The sequence below is a fragment of the Ranitomeya imitator genome, chromosome 1 (genome assembly GCF_032444005.1).
Source record: "Ranitomeya imitator isolate aRanImi1 chromosome 1, aRanImi1.pri, whole genome shotgun sequence".
Lineage (NCBI taxonomy): Eukaryota > Metazoa > Chordata > Amphibia > Anura > Dendrobatidae > Ranitomeya > Ranitomeya imitator.
Genome location: NC_091282.1, coordinates 672,012,023 through 672,039,623, shown reverse-complemented (window position 1 = coordinate 672,039,623; position 27,601 = coordinate 672,012,023). Strand labels below are relative to the sequence as shown.

Genomic DNA, 27,601 nt, shown 5'->3' with positions numbered 1-27,601 from the left:
AGGGGGCACCATGCGGCTGGGTTGAGGTTCGTGCAGCACCCGGATTGCGCTGTCTTTAAATTGTGCAAAGTCCAGATCGGGGTTTTGCAAGGCCAGGATGCGTAGCTGGGTCCTGTGGGTGCTGGACAGGAGTCCCTCAATGAACTGCTCCTTTAAGAGCTTGTCTCCATCCTGCATGCTATTAGGGTCAACCTGTTTTATGGCCCATTGTGCCTCTTGCAGGTTAAGGGCATAGTCCCGTATGCTACCCTGTGCTCTCTGCTTGCACCCGAAAAACTTCATTTTGACTTCTGCAGTGGTGCAGGTGTCAAAGGTGATTTTAAGTTTGGCAAAGATCTGCTGCACAGTCCTTTTTTCCATATCTGGCCAGGATTTTACCTCTCTTAGGGCTGTGCCAATCAGTTGGCCAGTTAAGATGCTGACCTTCTGGTGGTCTGTCAGGGAATAAACGTCAAATAGGCTGCAGAGTCTTTCCTTAAAGTCACTTAATGTATGGGACTCTCCAGAATATTGTGGCAGCCAGGCTGCTCCAGGAATATGTGGCATGGACAGCGGCATTATGGGCGTTGTAGCTGTTGCGGGGTCTGGCCGGCTTATTGGAGCTGCGGGCATTGCAGGACCTGGTGGCGGTATGGGGCCTGCAGCTGCATCCACCGCAGGGCTTGGGGGCATCACTGGGCCTGCAAGTGCATCCGCTGCGGGGCCTAGGGGTACTATGGGGCCTGCAGCTAAGACCGCCGCCAATCCTACTCCCGGGTCAGACATGGCTTTTCCCCTGTGCTAGCCTTGTGGAAGCCAGGGTCCCTCCTCCGGAGTCTGTATCGGTTCCTCCGGTGCGCAGTCTGCAGCGGTTCCCGGTCCTCTCTCCAGCACTTTGCGGCATCCTCACTTCCGACTCTGCAGAACGGCGTCTTCACTTCCGGCGTTCCTCCCAGCGCGGCACCCGTTTTCTTCTTCACGCTCTTTTCAGCCAGCTCTGCCCACGGAGGTGCGTCTCCTCCTCCTCACGCTCCACGCGGCACGGCAATGGCGGTTTGCAAACAAACTGTCACAGTCTCTGGCACGCAGTACCTGACGATGCCAGGGCACGAATTCCTGTTTGTGACGCCAAATTTGAGTCGCCCACCTGTGGTATTCGATCAATAGGGGGACCAACGCTGCTTTAAAGGGGTCCTTAGGCGGATGTTGTTGCAGCAATGATGGTGATGCTTCCCACGAGTGGGGTCCCCAGGGCTCCCAAGGTGTATGGCGATGATGGTGTATGCCAGTCAATGAGTAAAGGACACAGCATTGCAGTCTTTACCTGGTTTACTGAAGATGTAACAGTCTCACATCCTCTTCTTGTCTTCACGCTGCGGCACCGGCGTACTTTGTCCTGTTGAGGGCAGAGCAAAGTACTGCAGTGTGCAGGCGCTGGGCCTCTCTGACCAAAGTATGCCGGAGCCGCGGCAGGAAGACAAGAGGACATGATCGTATGAAGATGGGAGGCGCTGGACCCGGACCGCGACGCCCATGGGACCGGACCGCAGCAGGACCGCCCCTTGGTGAGTATAATCTAACCTCTTTTTCTCCTCTTTCAGGTTACATCGGGGACTTGTCTACAGCATTACAGAATGCTGTAGATAAGCCCCTGATGGTGGTGGCCTTAGCTCATATACGATTTTTGGGGTGACAGATTCCATTTAACATGAAGAAGAAAGGTTTCCCAAAATGGAAAACATTTTTCAGCAATGGCAGTTTGGAGTTAATATTGAGGCCATTTGATCTGGGGTCTGTATAAAAGTCTGCATTTTTAGAGTGTCTGTGAGTGTCTGTATTCATTTGGGGGTCTGGAATATGTTTTTTTAGTGGGTGCTCTGGGGGTCACTGCCATACAAAGTCTATATAAGCTTTTGAGCTATAGATTAAAGTTTTTTCTTTATTTTTTCTTAAATACTTGTATTTGGGGGCTAAATATCTTTTGCAATTTAGTTTTATTAAACTTTTTTGTCCCTTTTTAACTGTCTTTTTTTTTAATCAGCTGAAAGAAGTTAAAAAAAACCTTCAGAGCAAGCTCACTGACCAATCCACAGTTAACTCATTCTGCAGCTAGCGGCTACAGAAGTCAAATGGTGCAAAAGTTTTAATTAAATCCAATTGCAAAAATGATTTATAGTCAAAAATACATATATTTTAAGAAAAAAAGTTCCCAAAGGTGGAGAACCCAGGATTATCACTAAGGTCGGCAAAAGAACACTATCCAATGCAAGATCGACACTAAAGAATGGTGTCCATGTACAAGGAGAGGCAGCGTCAATGTAGGACAGTGACTGCATTGTTGCACTTTTTCTAGCATATGTCACAGGTTATCTGACATGACAACTTTTTTCATTTTGAGATAATTTTTTGCAAAAAATCGGCACTTTTTTATCAGTTTATACCAATGTTTCTTACCTTTTATATTTTTAAAATATTAGAAAAAAAAAAAAAAAAAAAAAAATGTTAAATAAATAATAAATAAGAAAGCAAATAAATAATGAAAGGTAAAAAAAAAATTGAATTGTGCAACTTTTGAAGTATTTTTTTTTCCTGCATAGATTTTCTTAAACGCTTGAGTTCATCACGTTCTTCCTCGTATCTCTAGGACTACATATGATTTCACCATTGTGAGTGTCCTTTCTATAAGGAAGTTACTAGGCTCCAATTACCATCCTGGGAGGGAGGCTATAAATACAGCTGGCTGGAAGCCTAAAAACCAGTTGGAGAGCAAGCCATGACATAGTCACACCTGTTTAGCATGACAGCGTAAAAAACTTTGAGTGGGATGCGCTTGCAATACAATAATGGTCAAATTCCCTCATGGTAAGGTCATATGAGGAGCTGCCGGCGCCAAGTAACTGATGAAAAGAAAGAAAGTGGATTTATCTCGTAGGCTTTTATACTAAAGCCCTGGACTTTCCTTATCATGCCACCTCGAGTGATGCTGGACTGTTCGGAGTTGGACCGGCTGAGTCCGCAGCTATCAGGTTCTTCTAGGAGAAACTCATCCAGACCCAACAGTCAAGAACTCGGGATAAAGTGTGTCCTAGTTGGCGACGGAGCGGTGGGCAAGACCAGTCTGGTGGTCAGCTACACTATAAACGGTTACCCAACGGAATACCAACCAACCGCCCTGGATACATATTCTGGTAAGAGACCAACAGTTTTACCTATTTTGGGGATTTTTAGGTCACTGTGGTCTGATGCGCTACACATATGGTCACTGATGGATTGCCCCTTGGGTTGATGATGGCTTTTGGTTTGCTTGGGTAGTCCATTGAAATTCATTTTTTACAGTTTATTGCTACCTTGGCACTGAAATGGTTAACTGGGACATAAAGGGGGGGCAATGAAGTGACACTGTTTTACTTTCCCCACTAAGTGTTATGTCCTCTTTAGGATAGAAGTGACAATATATGGGATTAGGACAACATGTGGAGAGTTAAGGACTTTTTTTTTCATGATTGACACTTTTGAATAAACTTGCCCAAATGTCTTCCTGCCCCCAGGATCGCCCTCATTGTGTTCTCCCCAGCCTTTAGTCTCCCGCTGAGATGTGGCTCCTGCAGGTTTCTCACCAGGGTACCTTTAGTTCTCATACTACAGATATCTGCATGCAGACATTTTTGTCTATTTCTTTGCCGTCTTCTTACAATTTACATTTTTTTTATATAAAGTCCATTGTATGTGTTCTCCTTTGTCATTCCACTTTTTTTTTTTTTTCATATAATTCCGGGATGGATTTTTCCATTGCAATATTATGGATAATTTCACATTCTAAAATCTGCAAAGTGTGAATGGGATTTTAGAGAAAAACAACATTTCGTTGATATATTCTGCACAAAATAAACTTGTGAATGTACACCCAACCTTCACTTAAAGGGTTATTCCTCTATAGATGGGCGTTTTCGAAAAGCGATTGTAAAATCCAACACTTTTACAATTTACTGTTTATTAAAATGCGCTGTCATTTTTGAGATATTAACACTTTACTTTTGTTTACAGCTCGTTGCCTAGGAGACCGACCACTGTTGTCTTGCGCATCAGCACTGCGCTGAGGTTGGCACTGGATTAGGAGGTTCATGGCACACTTCAGGGATCCTGGCTAGCTCCTTAACAGTGCTTAATTGTAAAGAACTCGATTTACTGTCTAGCAGCGATGGTCAGTCTCCCAGGAAATGAGCCTGAAAATAAAAGAAAATTGTTAATATCTAAAGAATGGCAGAACATTTTAATAAGCAGAAAATTTCAAAAATTTTTGTATTTGCAAGATCTGTGCAACATTACCATATTTATGAAAATGGGAGTAACCCCTTATTGGATGCTGTATTTTTTTACATTTTACAATTATAACTTAAAGCAGCTAGTGTTCCCCTCTTTTCTTTGCGTGGTTTCATCCATTATCCATTGTCTAATGTGCATGATGGGGTTTTGCACTGTGGTACCAAAGGCCAAATTGTAACAGATAGTATATGAAGAATACACAGAATTTAGCGTTCCCTACTTTATGGCATCATAAACAGAACCGCAGCAAATGTTCAGCTATACGTCATTGTACGCAGAACATATTAGCAGTAAATTGATAAGCTATTGTCCTCCGGTGATAGCCAGTCATTTCAAGTTTGGCAAAGTTTAATTGCTGTGCCCTTTATTGGTCTTAATTAACATCTTTATGTGAATGTTAATGATTGCATGCACTATACAACTCTAGGGAATATGCCAACACCGCCATACAAAACAATGAGCCAAAAAAATATCCATAGAAGCAATCACCCTAGCAATGTGATGGGTTAATAATCTTATAAATATGTTAACTTTATTGCTGACGGAAAATAAAAAAAATCCCATGCTGCTATTTTGATTTAAAATCTTACTTTTGTAAAAAATAAAAATAAAAATAAATAATTGAAATAGCTGCAAAAGCATATAATTTTTTACTAACTTTTTTCAAAATTGCAATTTTGGAAAACCAGCGAAAATAGTGCGTAACGGCAGCAACTTAGGTCATGATGACTTTTAACGGTTATTTGTTTTTTAAGGAAATTTTTTTAACCTATATGACATTTATATACATAAAACATACTACTCAGTGATTACTAAAAACAAAGCGAGCTTCGCAGGCCGTGCAGTTGTTGGTATCGGTTGACAAGAGCATTTCCAGTTAAACGGGTTCCTCACCTATCTGCTAAAGGCATGATTTGATTTTCCCAGGACTTAACAAGCTTGTTAGGTGACAGAACACACTCCAGTCAGAGGTCACACCCGTGTACTGTCTAATAGTCCTTCACTACATATGAGAGACACGTGATGGTGAAGAAAGCGTCATGGCTGGATCCCTATTGTTATGTACTCTCTAATTGAAAAATTAGGCTTTTTCCAACTCTACTCTGTGCCCCAATGATAATCTGATCGTGCAGAGACGAGTCAATGTAGTCCATTTCTGAAGCATGTCTGTAGACTGAAGCGGCAGAATAATCATTTTGTCAGGCTACAAGAATTTGGTGTAAATTACCACAATTACATGTTTATTTTAATTTTTTAACTGTAAAAAATTCTTCATCTTAGACCTCATGCACACAAACGTCCTCTGAGTAGTAATAAATGGAGTGCCATGGGTCCAATTTGGCTTTGCGCATACAGTATGAGGATCCTGAGTTCTGGTCATGAAACCTACGGTCAGTGGAGGCTGACAGCAAGACGTAGTCTATGGCATCTTGGTGACCTCCTTCAATAGGCATATATGGCCAAAAATGATGTATGACAGAGCACACTGTGACTTCGTTTGCATCATTATATTCAAAGGACTCATATGCCCGAATCTCGTTTTTGGGGGGTTCAGACGTAAGTTTCAACAGAGCCACTGACCGTAGAATAAAATTTTACTCAAGACACTTTAAATAGTTGTTGGATGAAGAATCTTTTTGGCCGATTGTTCGGCAAGCAGCTATTTTGCTTGACTCTCGCATACACAAGAGGACTCGCTCTGCTGAGTGTTCGGTGTTCTCTGAGAAAGCCACTGTCAGAAGTCTCTGATGAAGGCTTTTCTAAAGGAGAACAAAAGGATAGTGATTTCAAAATCAGACATGCAAGATCATTATCTCCTCTAACATTTCCCCAGGATCTTCATACACAGTCTGTTGGCTTAAATAAATTATGTCAATTAGCATTTTTGAAAGCATTTAACCCATTCACCTGGTGATTGGCAGCCTTTGCACGCTACAATTATGGGGAAACAAGAACACTAAAGGTACCGTCACATTTAGCGACGCTGCAGCGATCCAGACAACGATCCCGATCGCTGCAGCGTCGCTGTTTGGTCGCTGGAGAGCTGTCACACAGACAGCTCTCCAGCGACCAACGAGGCCGGTCCCCTGGTAACCATGGTAAACATCGGGTTACTAAGCGCTGAATCGGCGTCACACACGCCGATTCAGCGATGTCTGCGGGGAGTCCAGCGACGAAATAAAGTTCTGGACTTTCTGCACCGACCAACGATGGCACAGCAGGATCCTGATCGCTGCTGCCTGTCAAACTGAACGATATTGCTAGCCAGGACGCTGCAACGTCACGGATCGCTAGCGATATCGTTCAGTGTGAAGGTACCTTAAGAACACTCGTTCCTGATAATCGAGCAGGGTAGATGTACCTCAACTGTCGTTGGCTGCCAGACAACCAAACAAGATGGCAGAAGAAGGTTTTTTTTTTACTTCAAACAATGTACATGTAATACAAGCAGTTAGTTGCTCATATACTATTATTATTATTATCATTATTTATTTATATAGCACCATTAATTCCATGGGGTTACATCAAAATACAAATATCACTTACAATTTACAAAACTAACAATGACAGACTGGTAGAGAGGGAAGAGGACCCTGCCCTTGCGGACTTACATTCTACAGGATTATGGGGAAGGAGACAGTAGGTCGAGGGTTGCGGTAGCTCCGATGGTGTTAAGGTGGCCGTGTGGTTATTACAGGTTGTAAGCTTCTTTGAAGAGGTGGGTTTTCAGATTTCTTTTGAAGGATCCAAAAGTAGTCGGTAACCGGACGTGTTGGGGCACTGAATTCCAGAGGATGGGTGATATTCGGGAGAAGTCTTGGAGACGATGTACCTTAGAAAGGTGACAGCTATCTCTCCTAACTCTTCCATAGTTATGCTTCTTTGGTCATGTTATCATGCATTTTCAATGCAGAGAAAGGAGCAATGAGCGGTGTAAGACTGGCTTCAAAATTTTGAGTTTTATGTTCGGTGTACAGACTGCTATTTCTGTACCAGCATCAGGTCTCCTGACCTGACCTAAGCAGCCTCATGCAGTATAGGCATATAGGGCTATGGTGTTGGCGTCAGAAAACTTGCAGCCAGCTCAACAATTGGACATGTAATGCTGACCCAAAAGTATCAAGACCCCTTTGTCCACAGTTCTGGAGAAATTAAAAAGACTGCACGTTATGACTCTACATGGCTGATCCTTTTCTCCCCAACATCTATTGAAGAGGAGTCAGGAGGCCCACATACATGTTAGATAGTTGACCGTTCCCACCAAAATCTTCAGGATTGGCCAATTTTTCTTTAAAATGCATGGTGGGTATTAGGTCTGCTGATTAATAGCTTTAAAAAATTGTTTCTCAATGTATTGATCTAAATACTCATTGGATCATCTTCCAGTTGGTAGCAACGTTGATGTCCTACAACAACTCTCACTAGGCAGCACTAACTGGAGCCTTGACATCATATTCATGTGCCTCAATGCAAAATCTGTAACAGGAGCCCCAAAGCAATTATGTGCCATTTTTTAAACTAGTTTCATCTTATATATGGAATTGGGGTCTTTGGGCCCCTCAAATACTGGGCTTAAGTGAGATATCACCTCTGCATTCTCTATTCCTATTGCACTAATAATTGTTAAGGATTTCTAGAATTGTAGATCACCAAATTATGACATAAATTGTTGTTCCTGGCATGTACCAAATTTAATATATCATTTAAACACATGTAGAAGATGTGTTTTGCTATGTGTCATTTGTTTCTACACATAGTCAATGGTTATGAGGATATGTAACGAAGAAGGAAATTGTATATATATTGAATATACAGTGGGGCAAAAAAGTATTTAGTCAGTCAGCAATAGTGCAAGTTCCACCACTTAAAAAGATGAGAGGCGTCTGTAATTTACATCATAGGTAGACCTCAACTATGGGAGACAAACTGAGAAAAAAAAATCCAGAAAATCACATTGTCTGGTTTTTTTTCGGTTTTTTTTGCATTTTATGGTGGAAAATAAGTATTTGGTCAGAAACAAACAATCAAGATTTCAGGCTCTCACAGACCTGTAACTTCTTCTTTAAGAGTCTCCTCTTTCCTCCACTCATTACCTGTAGTAATGGCACCTGTTTAAACTTGTTATCAGTATAAAAAGACACCTGTGCACACCCTCAAACAGTCTGACTCCAAACTCCACTATGGTGAAGACCAAAGAGCTGTCAAAGGACACCAGAAACAAAATTGTAGCCCTGCACCAGGCTGGGAAGACTGAATCTGCAATAGCCAACCAGCTTGGAGTGAAAAAATCAACAGAGGGAGCAATAATTAGAAAATGGAAGACATACAAGACCACTGATAATCTCCCTCGATCTGGGGCTCCACGCAAAATCCCACCCCGTGGGGTCAGAATGATCACAAGAACGGTGAGGAAAAATCCCAGAACCACGCGGGGGGACCTAGTGAATGAACTGCAGAGAGCTGAGACCAATGTAAGAAGGCCTACCATAAGTAACACACTACGCCACCATGGACTCAGATCCTGCAGTGCCAGACGTGTCCCACTGCTTAAGCCAGTACATGTCCGGGCCCGTCTGAAGTTTGCTAGAGAGCATTTGGATGATCCAGAGGAGTTTTGGGAGAATGTCCTATGGTCTGATGAAACCAAACTGGAACTGTTTGGTAGAAACACAACTTGTCGTGTTTGGAGGAAAAAGAATACTGAGTTGCATCCATCAAACACCATACCTACTGTAAAGCATGGTGGTGGAAACATCATGCTTTGGGGCTGTTTCTCTGCAAAGGGGCCAGGACGACTGATCCGGGTACATGAAAGAATGAATGGGGCCATGTATCGTGAGATTTTGAGTGCAAACCTCCTTCCATCAGCAAGGGCATTGAAGATGAAACGTGGCTGGGTCTTTCAACATGACAATGATCCGAAGCACACCGCCAGGGCAACGAAGGAGTGGCTTCGTAAGAAGCATTTCAAGGTCCTGGAGTGGCCTAGCCAGTCTCCAGATCTCAACCCTATAGAAAACCTTTGGAGGGAGTTGAAAGTCCGTGTTGCCAAGTGAAAAGCCAAAAACATCACTGCTCTAGAGGAGATCTGCATGGAGGAATGGGCCAACATACCAACAACAGTGTGTGGCAACCTTGTGAAGACTTACAGAAAACGTTTGACCTCTGTCATTGCCAACAAAGGATATATTACAAAGTATTGAGATGAAATTTTGTTTCTGACCAAATACTTATTTTCCACCATAATATGCAAATAAAATGTTAAAAAAACAGACAATGTGATTTTCTGGATTTTTTTTTCTCAGTTTGTCTCCCATAGTTGAGGTCTACCTATGATGTAAATTACAGACGCCTCTCATCTTTTTAAGTCGTGGAACTTGCACTATTGCTGACTGACTAAATACTTTTTTGCCCCACTGTACCTAATTTATCTACTTCATTACTTTGTAAGTGAGGACCAATGTGCATCAATGGTTGGCACATTGGTGAGTGAGTGTTCAGTGTGCACATATAAGAACTGTGTGAAATAACACAGATGTAGGCCTTGGCAGCCAACAAGGTACACATCTGTATGCTGTGGATCAGAGTCTGCATGGTCCTGGAGAAGGAAGCTTACTGAGGAGTCATTTAGAAAATATGCTAATAAATTCGAGACACCATTTTAAGAGGGGCATTGAATAGTCATTGATTGCCGAGATCCTGTTCTAAAGTCAGGAGATAAGAATGGGATAGCGTCTAGGTGGTCATGCTGAATATAGAAACATATAGTGGCTTATCTACGTAGACACCAATGGAGAACCAAGTTTATAATTAGATGGTTGGCTGGGGCAACATGGTGATTCAATACCTAGGTTATATGCTATAAAAATAGCCTCCCTTAAGACCCCATTCACATTAGAATAACGTCATCAATGGGTTTGGCCATTAGTCTAATTTGTATGGAAGCCCCAACAGATGATTGCCAAAGGAGAGAAGGATCCGGCATATCCAATTTCGAGCTGCCAGTTATTTTGTTCTCTAAGAGATAGTCCACCACCATAAAACTCTGTCAGCATTCTCTTATTGAAAACACAGGAGCACTCAGCAGAACAAGCGCTCCTATTTATGGGTGAGACAGCAAAGATATCTGCTGGCAGAATCATCATTCGGCAGACAGCTGTATAGAGGTCTTTAGACCCTCGTAGTTTGTTGAAATAAGATGTGTCCAGCCAACTGCTGCAGGGAAAATGTAGAATTACGTGAAGGCTATTCACGTGAGTGGCCAAACAGGTAATGCAAGGACAGGTTGTGCCTTCCAGAATGAGAACTGCTCTTAGACTTGCAGGGAACCCATACATATGTACATATGCCCCAATAGATGTCCTCATTGCACAACCCCTGTTATCCTAAGCATTTTGCATGATTCCTTACTGTAAATATGCTACATCTCAATACTCTCCTATGTGTTGATTTATATATCTAAGTGCTATTCTTGAAGTAAACAGCTGCCTATATATTATTTCCAAGGATGCCAAACAGGGGAAAAGTTTTATATATAGTATTTAAAATTAGGTAATCTTCTCAAGTGCTAGCTTCATTCACCAACGATCCACATTAGTTTTTTGGGGGTAATTCAAGGGTATTTTGCAACATCCTATTGTATGTTAATCCAAAATACCAATGTTTGCAAACAAAGAACTGGTCTATCATCCACAATTATTGTGCATACATCACTCCCTTTATCATATTCCTGCTTTGCATTTAATGGAAAGTAATTGAATCAATTCAGATTTTTCATTCTTCCTCTGAAATCCAAATCAATTTGCATCTCAGAGTTTCTCCCAAGTTTCTCATTGTTTTCTACTGTGCTTCACAGCGGGGAGGCATTAATTCAGTTTCACCTTTGGATTTATTTTCAATGGTTGTGTTGCCTTTTCTTTTCCTGAGCGTTCATGTGTTCCCAGGCCTGCAGTAATCCTTTCTTTTCTTCTTAGGTTAGTTTGCTTACATCCGATTAAACTTTCCTCTGGTTGTTTGTATAGGGAACGTAACCTCTTGCCATATTGGCTTGCACATTACACCATTACAAGGAATAACTTGGCAAAAAGGAAGTTGTAGTCTTTAGATCCAAAATCTTTCTTTGGGGTTTTCATGAAGAGTTTAATAGCATTTATTCAGCTAATGTCGCCAACATTGACTGGTTCGACCAACAGTCTAATGTGTAAGGGGGCCTTCAACTTGCTCCAACAGATGATGAAGGATCCGGCATGTCCAATTTCAGGCTGCCGGTCCTTTTGTTCTCTAAGAGATAAGCCACAGCCAGAGATGTCTGGTGGTGGCTCTTCCATAGACAAGACAGGATCACACACAGACCAAGTGCTCTTGTGTATGGAAGAGTCGGACAGGAAGGCAGCCAGCAGAAACCATCATTTGACAGACAGCAGTCTAAAGTGTATGGGGGGCTTTAGATCAGACTGTATTTTTGCATTATGTTCAGCAGGGCCATCTTGAATGTTGCACCAAACATATGCCCCAGATTCATCCAGCAGCTTTACCAACTATATATGCCAACATGGCAACAAATAATCAGGAGCTATTGCTCTCCTAAGGTTTTGTGGAGTTTTGAGATTTGAATAAGGATTTAGGAGTTTCCACAGTTTCTTCTCCAAAACCTGCAGGTGCCCATATCCTCTCAGGGTCTGCTCCAAAAAGACTGTGCACATACCCTTACATTTGGCACACACTGAGTTTTTCGAGGAGTTTTTGTAGTAGAAACTGAGTAGAATCTCTCTAAATACTCTTCCGAATGAGAAAACTAGAGGGCTTCTTCTGTCTCCTTTTGTTCACCTGTTTGTTCAGTTACAGTTAAAATGAACTTGTCACTGCGTCAAAAGTGTCCAGTTTTTGCTCTTTTATTCCCACTGCTCCCCTGATTATTCTTTTTTTTTATTGCCCTTTTACAAAGCAGCGCCTCTTCCACACCTACTCATCGACTCCCCGCACCCCAATACCTGCCTCACTCTGGGAGGCTTGAGGCAAATTCAGAGGGGCCCAGAAGATTTGCAGACTCGGTTGAGGATCAGGGAGGTCTGCATTAATTCCTGGAGCCTCCCGGATGTGCCAAGTTGTCAAATGTGTGCATTTGTCTGTCATGGGAAAAAAAAGGGACACAACTGGGAGTGCACACAAATTTACAAACTAGTTATGTGCTATCAGGAGTGGTAGAGATCTTAAATAGTAAAGGCAGCCAGACAGGCCAACATTGCTGGCTTGACCAATAGTCTAATGTGAATGGATCATCCCGATTCTTGCCCAGTAGATGATATGGGGAATATAAGAACCAGTAAATCTTATTTATATTGGCTAATTATTTTGTTCTGTAAGAGATGAGCCACCGCCAAAGGATTCTGGCAGTCTCTCTGTTATAGGGAACACAGCAGAATTCGGCAGAGCAAGCTCTCCTATGTATGTAAGAGTTGGGCAAAAACTATTGGCCAAACCATCATTTGACTGGCAGCTATCTATTGTGTATGGAACTCCTAAGAAATGAACTGGTGGTTGTCTGCTCTGAAGCTGGCCATAGACGTTAAGTCACATTATTATGATGCATGAAAACTGAATAAAATGATTTTTCCATCTTCATGAAAAACTATACAGTTGCCAAACCCTTTTGATAATGTTTTTGAAGAGTGCCTTACCTTGGGGCCTACTCAAGGTCCAGTGAACTTAAGTCACCCATTATTTGCAAACAAGTTTTAATACCTGAGATGCAAGACAATGTCAGCTGGCCTAAGGTCACAAGAAGCTGACGTACCACCCAAACCTGTATTCCTTGCTTTAAACGCTTTAACTGTTTTTTTTTCATTGTGCCCCTCCTTGCACACATATCTCATGTTTAAGCTGTAAAGTAAAACTGGCCACACACAAGCCACCATCTTCCATTTAACAATTGAACTGGTTCCCGTGGTTATGTGCATACGAACTGGTTATATGAGATAGTGACTAACACAACGAGTTGTATCTCTATATATATCATTTAGATTCCACCGGTTCCATAGCAGATAGTGAAACCACTCACATAAATTCTGAAGATGCTCACATGCACCCAAAATAAATACATTTGAGATGAGAGGATCGAGTTCATGTCAACTTTCCTAAAATTTGCAATTCCACAATTTGATATTCTATTCGCGAGTATCACAAAAAAAAAGGAACCGGCCGCCTTTTTATACACAATAAGGGGCTGGAAGATGGGAATTACTTCATCGCTCACCTATCTTGTCCCCCTGCCAGCCACTGCCTGGTCCTCAGGGCCTCTTCTTTCTGTCGCTGTGTGCATCTTCTGACAGTTTTTCACTGTAGACCAGGATTTCCAGGGGTCACTGTGTATGTTGTAAGGTCGTGATGTCATGATACCGTGGCCTAACAACATGTCCTTGGGTGCCTGGCCATGGAGGAAATCTTGATCCTACAGTGAAGAACAGATAGGTGAAGCATGCATTGAAAAGGTCCTGATAACTGGATGGTGGGTTGCTGTGCGATTGGCAAGCTAAACACTGAAGTGAGCATTAGGTTTTTCTGTTTCTTACAATTTTTATGCTCTGGGTTCTTCTTGAAAGACCCAAGAGCACAATAAGGATCATTCAATTCATGGTGAATAACTTTGCTGAGAATTGAATTTCCAGGGTAAAACTGCACAAACGGGCAAACTCAAAATTCAAACAATCAGCTCATCGCTAATATACATGTGTGTGTACTGTAGCGTGGCTAAAGGATGTCTAATCGATGGGAGATATGTCCCTTATAGATGGCTTGCTACTGTGATGTAACCATAGCTACCTATATGTGTTTCAGGACCTGTGGTGATGTCACAACCACATGTCTGGTCATGTGATGGGTTCTGGGTGTGGTTAGACATATAAAAGAAAGCCTAATGCTTAACACAGGTAGATATGTGTGGAGGTGAAACCCTCCTGAGTGTGTTACGGCTTCAGGACTGAGCCGGATGAACTGGACACTTGTTTTTTCTTTGCCTGAACCAAAGGCTATTTGCTTTCTGTTGTTTTGTCATATGGTTTATGGAGTAATAAACCCAGTGAACTTTAAAGGAACCTGCCTCCTGAGTGTCAGCCGTCGCAGCTGAGTGAGTGGAACCCCTACAGTACATATATTCATAGTTTTCCCATTTCATATAATATCTTTATGACAACATTGTTTCAGTAGTGCAGCCCCAAGCAAAGTGTTTTTAAAGTCAAAAGAATATATTTCAGCATAGAAGTAGGATGATAAAAACATTTTACTGCTAAATGGCCATTAGGGCTATGTGGCATGGAGTCTTTCTGTTGAGTTTTTGGAGCAGAAACTGAGCAAATGCTTCAAGTTTTTCATGAGTTTTGAGATTTTGATGAGGATTTGGAGAGTTTCCTGCTCTAAAATTTCATCAAAAACAGAGCTGATTTTATGGTCTTTATATGTGGTATGGCTCAAAGGGCTATAATGCAGAGAAGCTTTAAGTCACGCCCCTGAGGATCCAGCAAGACGCGTCCCCTTGGAAAGACGATAACGAGTAGTGCTAAATAATAATAAATTGTGAAAAATGAATGGTTTAATAAAGTGTGGGATTTAGATGTTCTCTTGCAATGAAATTTAGTTTTAGCTTTTTTTTTTCTTCTTCCAGTTCAAGTGCAGGTGGATGGGGCACCAGTAAGAATCCAGCTTTGTGATACCGCTGGGCAGGTATGTACATAAACCTAATTTGCATTGTGTCCCTAACCAAGTAAAAATATCTTTATTGCATTTACTTTTCTTATTTAATGTTGTTTTCTTTTAAGGTTGAACAATTCTTTAACATTTTATAAAGTATTTTTAGTTCCTTATTTTGAAAAATTTAAAGCAGATGGTGTAAGGACTATTCTGATAGAACCTCCTACACATTCATATTTGCTTGTTTTATTCCCATACTGGTTTGAGTCAAGGAACAGCTGAAATATGAAATCAATGTAGAAAATTACCTTAATTATAAATGCACACAGAACATCCAAATTGCAAGGCACCTGAAAAATTTTATTTTTCTTCTTAGGATTCAGTCCAGGTATGGACTGGGGCTGAAATTCAGCCCTGGCATTTGAAATCACACAGGCCCATGCTGTCCCTGTCCCCAAGCACTATATGGGATATATTGCGAATATTACCCTGGATGGAGGAAAGCAAGATTTACTACAAGACCAATATTTCTAATGATACCCATGGCCTGGTGGAGTAAGTGATGGAGTCAGCGATTTTGTACTCCATCACACCTGTTAACAGTATGGGTGTCTCGAGAACACCGATTCTGTTAACAATGTAGTAGGCAAATCAGCCCACAACCAGACAGGCCCATCTGGCATTTGCCAGAATTGCCAGATGGCCAGTCTGGCCCTTGGGGGAGGCATATGTGGTGACTAAACTGAACTGTGCTAGCTTATTCAGGCTATGTTGTTCTTAGAGGGTCTTCAAGTATCTAAAACATTGGCTGAAAGCTGATTTATGTAAATACTTATGTCCCAAAAAATTGTGAAAGGTATTCAAGGAGTGGTACCTTTATTGGCTAACCAAAGAAATTACACACTGGTTAGCCAATAAAGGTATCACTCCTTGAATACTTTTCTCAATTTTTTGGGACATAAGTATTTACATAGATTTTTCTGGCTGACACGGTACCACAATATTATTTTGTATTGTACATCACTGAAAGCTGATAAAATGAAAATAATATGCTCCCATGTTCACCCCCCTGGAGCTTTGGTCATCTCCACTAGTGTTTATTTCTTTGTCCTTCATGGAGGACCTGCCATACCTACGTGTGACAGCTATGGTCAATCAATGGACTCAATAGTTTTGAGCCATACAGGAGATCTTGAGAGTCTAAAATTATTTTTAGATCCTAAACAACCCTTTTAAAAACTTGAAATGGTTTGTTCTCAATACTCAAAAGTAAGCTAGAGTCACCCATACACAGTCTAACATTAGCCGAATTCGCCCAATATTGATGTTTTCAGGTAGCAGTCTAATGTGTATGGAGATCCCAGACAGATGATTCCTGGAGAAGTGAAGGATCCTCCACATCCGATTTGGGGCTGCAGATTCTATTTTTCTCTTAAGCTGGCCATATACATTGGATGGTTGCTGGCCAAGCGATGTGTCAAAAGATTATTTGGCCAACAGCCATCTTACCCAACTCTTCCATACGCAGGAGCGTTCCCTCAGCCTACCTCTCCTGTGTTGTGTATGAGAAAGTAACCTACTGACATGTTGGCCAGCATCTTATTGCGAGGAGAACAATGCGATTGGCAGTCTGAAATCAGCCATGTCCGATAAACATCTCTCCGTACACATTGGCCAAACTTGTTGATTTCGGTGGGTTCAACCAACATTTGTCTAATGTGTATGGGGGCCTTATGAGATTTTCTGCAATCAGATATATCTGTCATTGGCTTTCACATAGAGAACACAGGAGCGCTCAGTAGAGCGAGTGCTCCTGTGTATGAGGGATACGACCAAGGTTGCTGCTGGGTGAACGAATAACTGAAAAATCACTTGGCCGCCAGTCTTCTAAAGGTACAGTACAGACCAAAAGTTTGGACACACCCTCTCATTTAAAGATTTTTCTGTATTTTCACGACTATGAAAATTGTACATTCACATTGAAGGCATCAAAACTATGAATTAACACATGTGGAATTATATACTTAACAAAAAAGTGTGAAACAACTGAAATTATGTTTTATATTCTAGGTTCTTCAAAGTAGCCACCTTTTGCTTTGATGACTGCTTTGCACACTCTTGGCATTCTCTTGATGAGCTTCAAGAGGTAGTCACCGGGAATGGTTTTCACTTCACAGGTGTGCCCTGTCAGATTTAATAAGTGGTATTTCTTGCCATATAAATGGGGTCAGGACCATCAGTTGTGTTGTGCAGAAGTCTGGTGGATACACAGCTGATAGTCCTACTGAATAGACTGTTAGAATTTGTATTATGGCAAGAAAAAAGCAGCTAAGTGAAGAAAAATGAGTGGCCATCATTACTTTAAGAAATGAAGGTCAGTCAGTCTGAAAAATTGGGAAAATTTTGAAAGTGTCCCCAAGTGCAGTGGCAAAAACCATCAAGCACTACAAAGAAACTGGCTCACATGAGGACCGCCACAGGAAAGGAAGACCAAGAGTCACCTCTGCTTCTGAGGATAAGTTTTTCCGAGTCACCAGCCTCATAAATCTCAGGTTAACGGCAGCTCAGATTAGAGACCAAGTAAAAGCAAAAGCAAAAGGTGACTACTTTGAAGGACCTAGAATATAAGACATAATTTCAGTTGTTTCACACTTTTTTGTTAAGTACATAATTCCACATGTGTTAATTCATAGTTTTGATGCCTTCAGTGTGAATGTACAATTTTCATAGTCATGAAAATACAGAAAAATCTTTAAATGAGAAGGTGTGTCCAAACTTTTGGTCTGTTTGTATATGGAGGGCTTAAAAGTACTTTCGATAAACTGAGGGCCAGTGTTTCCAGATGCTATAGATTACATAGAGTTGCATTCTATTAACTGAGTAAGCAGTATTGTTATCAAGAGTCTATCTCTGAAGTGTCTAGGATTTTGTATATTGCACCTATAGTCTAACCTTAGTTGACTTTCTGATCATGGGAGATAACGACTTTATATTTTTCTTCTTCTTGACAGGAAGACTTTGACCATCTCCGATCGCTATGTTATCCAGAAACTGATGTCTTTTTGGTGTGCTTTAGCGTTGTGAACCCCAGCTCCTTCCAAAATGTTACTGAAAAATGGATTCCTGAAATCCGCACGCACAGCCCACACACTCCAGTGGTTCTGGTGGGAACTCAGACTGATCTAAGAGATGACGTCAATGTATTGATCAACTTGAATAAATATCACGTTGGACCTGTGAGTGGATCCCAAGCACAGGCAGTGGCTCAGAAAATCAGAGCTCAGACATACATTGAGTGCTCTGCGTTGACGCAAAAGAACCTTAAAGACGTTTTCGACACGGCCATTCTCAGCGCCATCAAACACAAGGCAAGGTTAGAAAAGAAACTGAGCTCAAAGGGGTTCAAAAGACTTTCCAAGTGCCGGTGGAAGAAATATTTCTGCTTTGTTTGAACTCATTACATGCATAAGAGAGATGACGTGCAATCTCAACACAAAGTGGAGACCACATGCAAGGAGTATGAAGATTCTGCAAGTGGTTCACTGGGTTCACTGTTGGACACATTTTAAAAGGATCAAAAGGATTAAGCCCTTTTAAATCTTCACGCGCAACAAGAGACCTATATATTTCTTTGCGAATATGCTCATACATTAGACATGACTGTTGTGAGAAATGCACAGGTTCCTAATGTTGCACCATTTTGACATTTATAATGTGATGACGTTTTAATGCACTGTGAATATGAACACAAAATATTAATGAGTAACCGTTGGTTTAATTTTTATTCTATAAATCAATAGTACACATGAAAATATGCAACTTTGTAATATATCTTTTCACAGGGATTTGTTCATTTCTCTGCCAGAATTGATCATTCATTATCAACATTCTGAATTCCGAGGTAAAATCCGTATTCAGTTTCCCATAACTGAGATAGATGACAGTTGGTGCTTATAAGATTCTCCGTAGACAAGAGCGGGAGGAGGATGGAGGAGGAGTTTTGTCTCTAGCTCCTCCCTCCTCTACATAGAATCTCATCAGCACCAGCTGTCATCTCCTTTCTCAGTTATGGGAAACTGAATACAGATTTTACCTGAGAATTGAGAATTTTGATAATGACTGATCTATTATGGCCGAGAAAGAAGCAGATCTCTCCGATAAGATCAATTACAAAGTTGCTTATTTTCATGGGCACTATTGATTTACTGAATAAAAATTAAAACAACGGTTACTCTTTAAAGAGTATTCTAATGATATTTGCTTCTGAAAGGTCCAATGGAAATTTCAGAAGATCTTATTAGTTGGGGTGTGGATGCTAGGACCTTAACGACGTCCTATAGGAGAATAGTGGGGATTATTTTTCGAGAAATGAATGAGACTTGCAGAAACCTTCCAGTGGTCTCTGCTTACAATCAAGGACCCCCTTAAAAAAGAGGAAAAAAATGACAACAAATTTGGCATTGTGAGTCCCAGCTAATTCCAAAATGCCACTGAAATGTCTGAAATCTGCTCACTGAAGTGGTTTTGGTGGAAATTGAGACTGTCCTAAAACCTCCCATGCATTAGGACTACTCTAGAGCCCTCCATACATTTTAAATTGCCAATTTCAGCAGGATCAGCCAACCATCTAACGTGTATAGATGGCTCCCTATACATCAGCTGCCCAATTAATATATACGGGGGCTTGTTGTGGGGGAGCTCTTTTAATCATTTCAGGAAACAACTAGCTTTGTATGCTTCTATCGCTTAAAGCAGATCTGTCAGCGGGATTCTGCTGTGTAATCTGAGAGCAACATGATGTAGAGGCTGAGTCTCTGATTCCTGTGATGTGTCACTTACTTGTCTGCGTTCTGTCATTTTGATAAAATCCCTGCAGACCTAGCAGTGCTCTAAAAAATTTAGATCTATGATTGGCGGCTTTCTGAGTATATTGAATTGTCAGTGGTGGGGGGTTACACAGAGTAGCTGGACTAGGAGGAACGAGGCACCTAGTCCTGTAGTGATTATCGCCTGCTGTTAAAACACTAATTGTATTGATAGAGCAACACAGCCTAGTACGTGACACATTATTCTATACTCAGATTTCATACCAAAAACTTTCTGACTGATTCCCTTTAACTGAAAAAGCGCCTGGACCAGTTCTTTGAATGCCCACTGTTGCTACTTTCTATCATGGGAATATCACTTTAATGTTGCAATTCATTAATCAGAACCAACTGTGACATTTTTCAGCAATAGATTTGGTTTGTCATTAATATTGCATGCATACTTTAGAAAGTTTGATACCAAAATGTTTCTCAGAAAGTCTATTCTACCTGCTAGTCTAATATATTACCAGTCCTATTCATCTGCAGACATATTTTCAGGTTCAGTTAGTGTGTGCTTATTTAATGATATTACCTCAGACGTGATTAATATAATATTCATTATTTCACACGTTCTAGTATCGTAGTCAAGTGAATTGCTAAAATGAGCATTCCTATAATATACTAGTCAAATGGATCTGCGAGTGCTCCCATCAAGCACGTTCCAATTCTTAGAATCATTATCAATCCCTTCCAATCTTTATCGGTCACTTGGACATAATTAGTTAATAATTAATTTCATCTACATTTTAAACCCCAATAAGTCAGTTGCTATTCTCTGTACTTTAAACAAGTTGTCTACCTTTCAGGACAGTCAAACCTTTTTCTTTTTACTTAAATGCATGAATTTTGGGCTAAAAATCAGTTTTGCATTTGGGTTTCATTGAAAACTTTGCACCATGTGTGTGTTGTGCTTCCTATTTCTGGCTGCATAACAAGTTAAGTGAGAATCCAGAAGCAAAAAAATAATCTGAAAAAAAAAAAGTAATGATTTAGGCCATGCTAACTTCATGGGGTTGCGAGCACACAACCATGTGAATGCATAGACAGTCAGCTGCCGCAGATCCTTGGGTCTTCAGACCAGTAATACAGGAAAAATGGAGCAAAGTTGTAGAGTCTCCTCAGCACTGGTCAATAATGGAAATCCAGAGAGTGAGATGATAGTGATGAGATTTTTTTTTCATTAATGGTTCTTAGTCAACACGTTTCAAAGTTATTCCAAATTTCTTTTGTCCTGAAGAAGAAGTTTGGAATAACTTCGAAACGCGTTGACTGAGAACCATTGATAAAAATCGTCTCACCATCTGGATCTCCATTATTGATCAGCAGAGCAGAAAATCCACAACTTTGCTCCATTTTCCTGTGTTATCTGAGAATCCGTAAGTCAACCAGCTATGATGGACTTGACAATTTGTAATTCTTCTCACTTGTCTTTTTTTGAGCTCCTCTCGGCTGATTTACGACCCAGGCCACGTCAAAGTCTAATGTGCATAAAAGCAAAGACCCTGTAAAAGCCAAACGGTTCAACATTTTTAATGAAACCTAGTTGCAAAAGAAATAATCATTTTAGCTTCAAAAACATGCATTTAAATGAAAACGATAAAATTGAACCCAAAGATGGACAACCACTTTAGATTCTAATATCTGAACACATACGTTAGTAAAGCTGTTGCTCAATCAAGGATAGTTTATGATATCTGGCCTCATGCAAATCCTGGCTAATGTCATAATTAACTGGCTTTGTGCACACAAAGGTTTTCCTCTTTAGAGGTTTTTGGAGCAGAAACTGAGCAGAAACACTTCAAAAATTGAAAAAAAAACTCAAAAACTCAGTTTCTCCTCTGAAAACGTTGCAAAAAGTCTCCGCGTGCACATATCCAGAGATGGGTCATAAAGAGTTTTTCTCAATAGTGTAGAATTGGATCATTGAATGGAATATGCAAAGTTGTCAGAAGGTAATGAGGATGTTTTGTTTTTTTAACATAGAAAGTGGAAAAGGGGATTTTAGAAAGTGAAATGAGCTTGACATACATTAGATTGTAAGAATGCAAAAAAAAAAAAAATTTGATGGCCAGCTAGAATTTCTAGCACCACCATCAGTTCTGAAGGCAAGTAGCATACACTACAGTAATATGTTCAACGTACAAGTACCCATTACGGAGGGCTACCATTACCCAGTAATCCTTGATTCCCCCCATTTCTAACTACGGTAAATCGTGGCCAAAAGTGTAACCACTTTCTCTGGCATGCTAATCTCTAAAGTCACACTGACCGATCTCGCTCTACGGCATCCTCGTGCATTCAGGGATAGCCGTGTTTTTTTTTGCTCCTCGTACAGTTAAGATTTGAAAGGCAAATAGCACACCTTTTTATGTCAATATTAATGTAGGCACTGAAGCGTAAAAACTGTTTTCCTCAAGTCCTTCCTATGTATATATTTGTACAATTGTAATTGTACGCAGCAGAAGCCGTACCACAAAAAACCATTGTAAAAATGTAAATAAAAAATTGTTTTCTATCAACTTTTTTTTTCCGACCAATGTCTTACACCTAAATAGGTAGAATATCTATATACTTGTTAAGTCTTCAAACATGTCCAGGAGTAGAGTTGGTGCAAATTGAGTGACGGGATGCAGTCCATTGGGCACGTCGGTAATCTAAGACCAATGGACAAAAGCCCCGAAAACCATCTCTTATCTAATGGCATTTGCGGCCCCTATTAGTAAATAGCAGTCCACATTGGCAACAGGCCATAACGATGATGTTGTGACAAGCCAACTATCCAGAAATTCCAGATCTGTCCATCCGTAAGGCACTTTTTTGACCTGTTCGTAAAAAAAATTGAAGGTGTCTGTGATTTGTTTTGAAGCTGAAGAAACTTGTACAGATTATTCTGACTGTACTTATCGTCACTTTACAGATTACAGCGATTGCAGCAACTGTCTTCATATCAGAATTATGGGCTATAGAATTCACTTATATTCATAATTGTTTTTTAAGATTTTCCAATATGTCCGTAATAACTAGCCGTGATTTTTTGATAAGCTGTCCAGAAATATTAAAAAGTCAAGTTGGGAACCCTGCAGCTAATCAAAAAGAGGATTTGGTGATATGGTCAGAAACTAAAAGATAAAACAGGAACGCTCCATGGTAAAGCCCTGATACAATTCAGTATGGGCTATGTATATGGATACACCTAAATAAAATGGGAATGGTTGATGATATCAACTTCCTGTTTGTAGCATATTAGTATATGGGAGGGGGGAAACTTTTTCAAGATGGGTGGTGACCATGGCAGCCATTTTGAGGTCAGCCATTTTGGATCCAACTTTATTTTTTCCAATTGGAAGAGGGTCATGTGAAACATCAAACTTACTGAGAATTTCACAAGAAAAACAATGGTGTGCTTGGTTTTAAAGTAACTTTATTCTTTTATGAGTTATTACAAGTTTCTCTTTGTTTACAGCCATTGACATGTCGCAGTCGCAGAGGTTAACACGGGAGAAGCTGATAGAAATTGTGTTGATGTCTGGTGAATGCAGTACTCGGGTCATTGCAGCAGATTTCAATGCAAGACACCCTACACAGGAAAACTGTCATCATTCCTATTTTATTTAGGTGTATTCATATAAATGGCCCACCCAAAAAAGTTTGCCTCATCACTGAACATAATGTTCTGTGTAAACTGGGGGTCCTGTTCCAATTTTTGTTTTGCCCATTCTACAAATTCAGCGCGCCGATCTGGGTCATCCTCGTTGAGATGCTGCAGCAGCTGGATTTTGTAAGGGTGCCATTTGTGAGTAGCTAATATCCGCCGAAGGGATGTCTGACTGATCCCAAAAAGCTTTATAAGGATGTCAGGGACAAGATCATAGACTTGCACAAAGCTGGAATGGGCTACAAAACCACAAGTAGGACACTGGGTGAGAAGGAGACAATTATTGGTGCAATAGTAAGAAAATGGAAGAAATGCAAATTGACTGTCAATCGACATCGATCTGGGGCACCATGCAAAATCTCACCTTGTGCGGTATCCTTGATCATGAGGAAGGTGAGAGATCAGCATAAAACTACACGGGGGGAGGGAGGGGGTGTTGGGGGATCGTGTTAATGATCTCAGGGCAGCTGGGACCACAGTACCAATAAAACCATTGGTATCACTTTACATCATAAAGGTTTAAAGTCCTGCAGTGCCCACAAGATCCCACTGATCAAAAAGGCACATGTGCAGACCCGTCTGAAGTTTGCCAATGAACATCTGGATGATTCTGTGAGTGATTGGGAGAAGGTACAGTGGTCAGATGAGGCAAAAATTGAGCTCTTTAGGATTAACTCAACTCGCCATGTTTGGAGGAAGAGAAATGCTGCCTATGACCCAAAGAACTTCGTCCCCACTGTCCAGCATGGAGGTGGAAATATTTTGTTTTGGGGGTGTTTCTCTGCTAAAAGCACAGGATTACTTCATCGCATCAATGGGAGAATAGATGGAGCCATGTACCGTAAAATCCTGAGTGACAACCTCCTTCCCAATGCCAGGACATAAAAAATGGGTTGTGGCTGGGTCTTCCAGCAAGACAATGACCCAAAACATACAGCCAAGGTAACAAAGGAGTGGCTCAAAAAGAAGCACATTAAGGTTAAGGAGTGGCCTAGCCAGTCTCCAGACCTTAATCCCATAGAAAACTTATGGAGGGAGATGACCCTTCGAGTTGCCAAGCAACAGCCTCAAAATCTTAATGATTTAGAGATGATCTGCAAAGAGGAGTGGACCAAAATTCCTCCTGACATGTGCCCAAACCTCATCAGTATACATTTTTTCATAGTGGGACCTGGTATAGCCCTTTCAAGGAGGACATTATTGACTTGTTAAGTATTTTTTTTCATCTAGTCACTATTCAGCACTCTTTAGGAATGAGGATAACTTGGATTTCTACGTGGTGATCCTTCTCCTTTGCTCTATCTCCTATATGTTGGGGTACTGCACGTTCTGTTTTCTTTTCCCATGTTTTGGGTTTTGATATGGGTACTATACTGCAAGGGATCAGTTAATCCCATTAGCTTAGTTTTCGATGTTTTTGACATTAATATATTATGACAATAGTTCTTTGTTGTTTTGCAGAATCAGACATAACTTGAACAAGGCATATTAGCCGAAACGTTGTGTATAAAGGTGTCTTTATATATTTTTTCCATGAATTAAAACTTTATTGCATAAAGACTGACTTTGAGTGCCGGAGTTCATCTTATCGTATGTGTGCAAACCTCATCATCAACTACAATTTCGTTCATTAAGCCTCTGTCTCCTGATGATGCCAGATTCCTGGTGAAACATGTTGGGGAGGTTTTAGGATTTACTAGCTTCAGTCAGTCTGTGTTATTGGCAACAATATTAGAGAGCAATTGGTAGCGGATGCACCAAGCTAATATTTGTAACTATTCACTAGTGTGGGATATAAGAAGTGACTATATTGTGAGAATAACAAAAAAAAAGAAAAAAAAGGGGTTAAATCCCAATGTCCCCCCCCATACACACTGACTGTCATATCTCTTAATCTTAATCTTTAAATAGTTCATTATAAGTTAATTTTTAACAGTCTTAAATTAGGCATCTGTTGCCTTCATTGGCAAATTGTAATTAAGACCAAAGTCCTCCTGAAATTTGTGCAAACCTCAACATCAACTACAAAAATGTCTGACTGCTGTGTTTGCCAACAAGGGTTTTGTCACCAAGTATTTTAGTCTTGTTTGCCAGAGGGATCAAATACTTATTTCTCACTGCAAAATGCAAAAAAAAATTATATAATTTATACAATGTTATTTTCTAGATTTTATTTTGGATATTCTATCTCTTAATGTTAAAATGAACCTACACTTAAAATTATAGACTGTTCATGTGTTTGTCAATCAGCAAATTACAAAATCAGCAAGGGATCAAATAATTATTTCCTTCACTGTAGGTGTGGCAGAGGTGTGAAGGCAGCTTGGCTGAGAAATGGCTGCATGGCTATGCAATAAAATAGCTTTCCTTAATCCATTTATTTCCAGGGAGCTAAAGGCCCCTTCACATTAAGCGACGCTGCAGCGATACCGACAACGATCCGGATCGCTGCAGCGTCGCTGTTTGGTCGCTGGAGAGCTGTCACACAGACAGCTCTCCAGCGACCAACGATGCCGGTAACCAGGGTAAACATCGGGTAACTAAGCGCAGGGCCGCGCTTAGTAACCCGATGTTTACCCTGGATACCATGCTAAAAGTTAAAAAAAACAAACACTAGATACTTACCTACCGCTGTCTGTCCTCCAGCGCTGCGCTCTGCTTCTCTGCTCTCCTCCTGTACTGTCTGTGAGCCGGAAAGCAGAGCGGTGACGTCACCGCTCTGCTTTCCGGCTCACAGCCAGTACAGGAGGAGTGCAGAGCACAGCGCTGGAGGACAGACAGCGTTAGGTAAGTATCTAGTGTTTGTTTTTTTTTACTTTTAGCATGGTAACCAGGGTAAACATCGGGTTACTAAGCGCGGCCCTGCGCTTAGTTACCCGATATTTACCCTGGTTACCAGTGAAGACATCGCTGGATCGGTGTCACACACGCCGATCCAGCGATGTCTCCAGGGAGTCCAGCGACGAAATAAAGTTCTGGACTTTATTCAGCGACCAACGATCTCCCAGCAGGGGCCTGATCGTTGGTCGCTGTCACACAGAACGATTTCATTAACGATATCGTTGCTACGTCACAAATAGCAACGATATCGTTAACAATATCGTTATGTGTGAAGGTACCTTAAGTAGAATGTTTTTGTACCTGTTTAGCAACCCCTAGGTGTGGAGGGGTAGATAATAGTACTGGGACAGTCTGATAATGATACCAATCACTATGAGTGTTTAAAACAATCAGTTTCACTCCATAGGAGACCATGAATACAAACAGGACAAATGGCCAAAAAAAAGCCTCAACAGCCATGTACAACAGTTTTTTGGACATTCTTTCCCTGCACTATCACTGGTCAAAATGGCCCCTCGGTTTCACTGTTGATACGACTGTTTCCTTACAAAATTATTATTATTATTATTTATTTATATAGCACCATTGACTCCATGGTGCTGTACATAAGAAGGAATTACATACAAATTACAGTAGACAGACTAACAATGACAGACTGATACAGAGGGGAGAGGATCCTGCCCTTGAGGGCTTACATCCTACAGGATGGTGGGGAAGGAGACAATAGGTTGAGGGTTGCAGGAGCTCTGGTGTTGGTGAGGCGGTAGCTTCAGTAGTGGTGAGGAGGCAGCGGGGTCAGTGCAGGCTGCAGGCTTTCCTGAAGAGGTGGGTTTTCAGGTTCCATCTGAAGGATCCGAATGTGGTTGATAGTCGGACGTGTTGGGGCAGAGAATTCCAGAGGATGGGGAATATTCGGGAGAAGTCTTGGAGGCGATTGGGTGAGGAGCGAATAAGTGTGGAGGAGAGAAGGAGGTCTTGGGAGGACCGGAGATTACGTGAGGGAAGATACCGGGAGATTAGTTCAGAGATATATGGAGGAGACTGGTTATGGATGGCTTTGTAGGTCAGTATTAGTAATTTGAACTGAATATGCTGAGGGAATGGTAGCCAGTGAAGAGACTTGCAGAGGGGGGAAGCGGAGGAGTAGTGAGGAGAGAGATGAATTAGTCGGGCAGCAGAGTTAAGAATGGACTGGAGAGGTGCAGGGGTGTTAGCAGGGAGGCCACAGAAAAGGATGTTGCAGTAGTCAAGG

At 41.1% G+C, this 27,601-nt stretch overlaps 1 protein-coding gene across 1 annotated transcript; it reads left to right on the top strand.

The window, feature by feature from the left end:
• Nucleotides 1-2,736: 2,736 nt before the first annotated feature.
• On the top strand, nt 2,737-22,372 carry RHOV (ras homolog family member V). The gene is made up of 3 exons (XM_069729938.1): nt 2,737-3,167; nt 14,960-15,018; nt 17,997-22,372. Exons 1-3 carry the CDS (start codon nt 2,945-2,947, stop codon nt 18,435-18,437), a joined length of 723 nt encoding a protein of 240 aa, XP_069586039.1. The 5' UTR covers nt 2,737-2,944; the 3' UTR covers nt 18,438-22,372.
• Nucleotides 22,373-27,601: the final 5,229 nt, after the last annotated feature.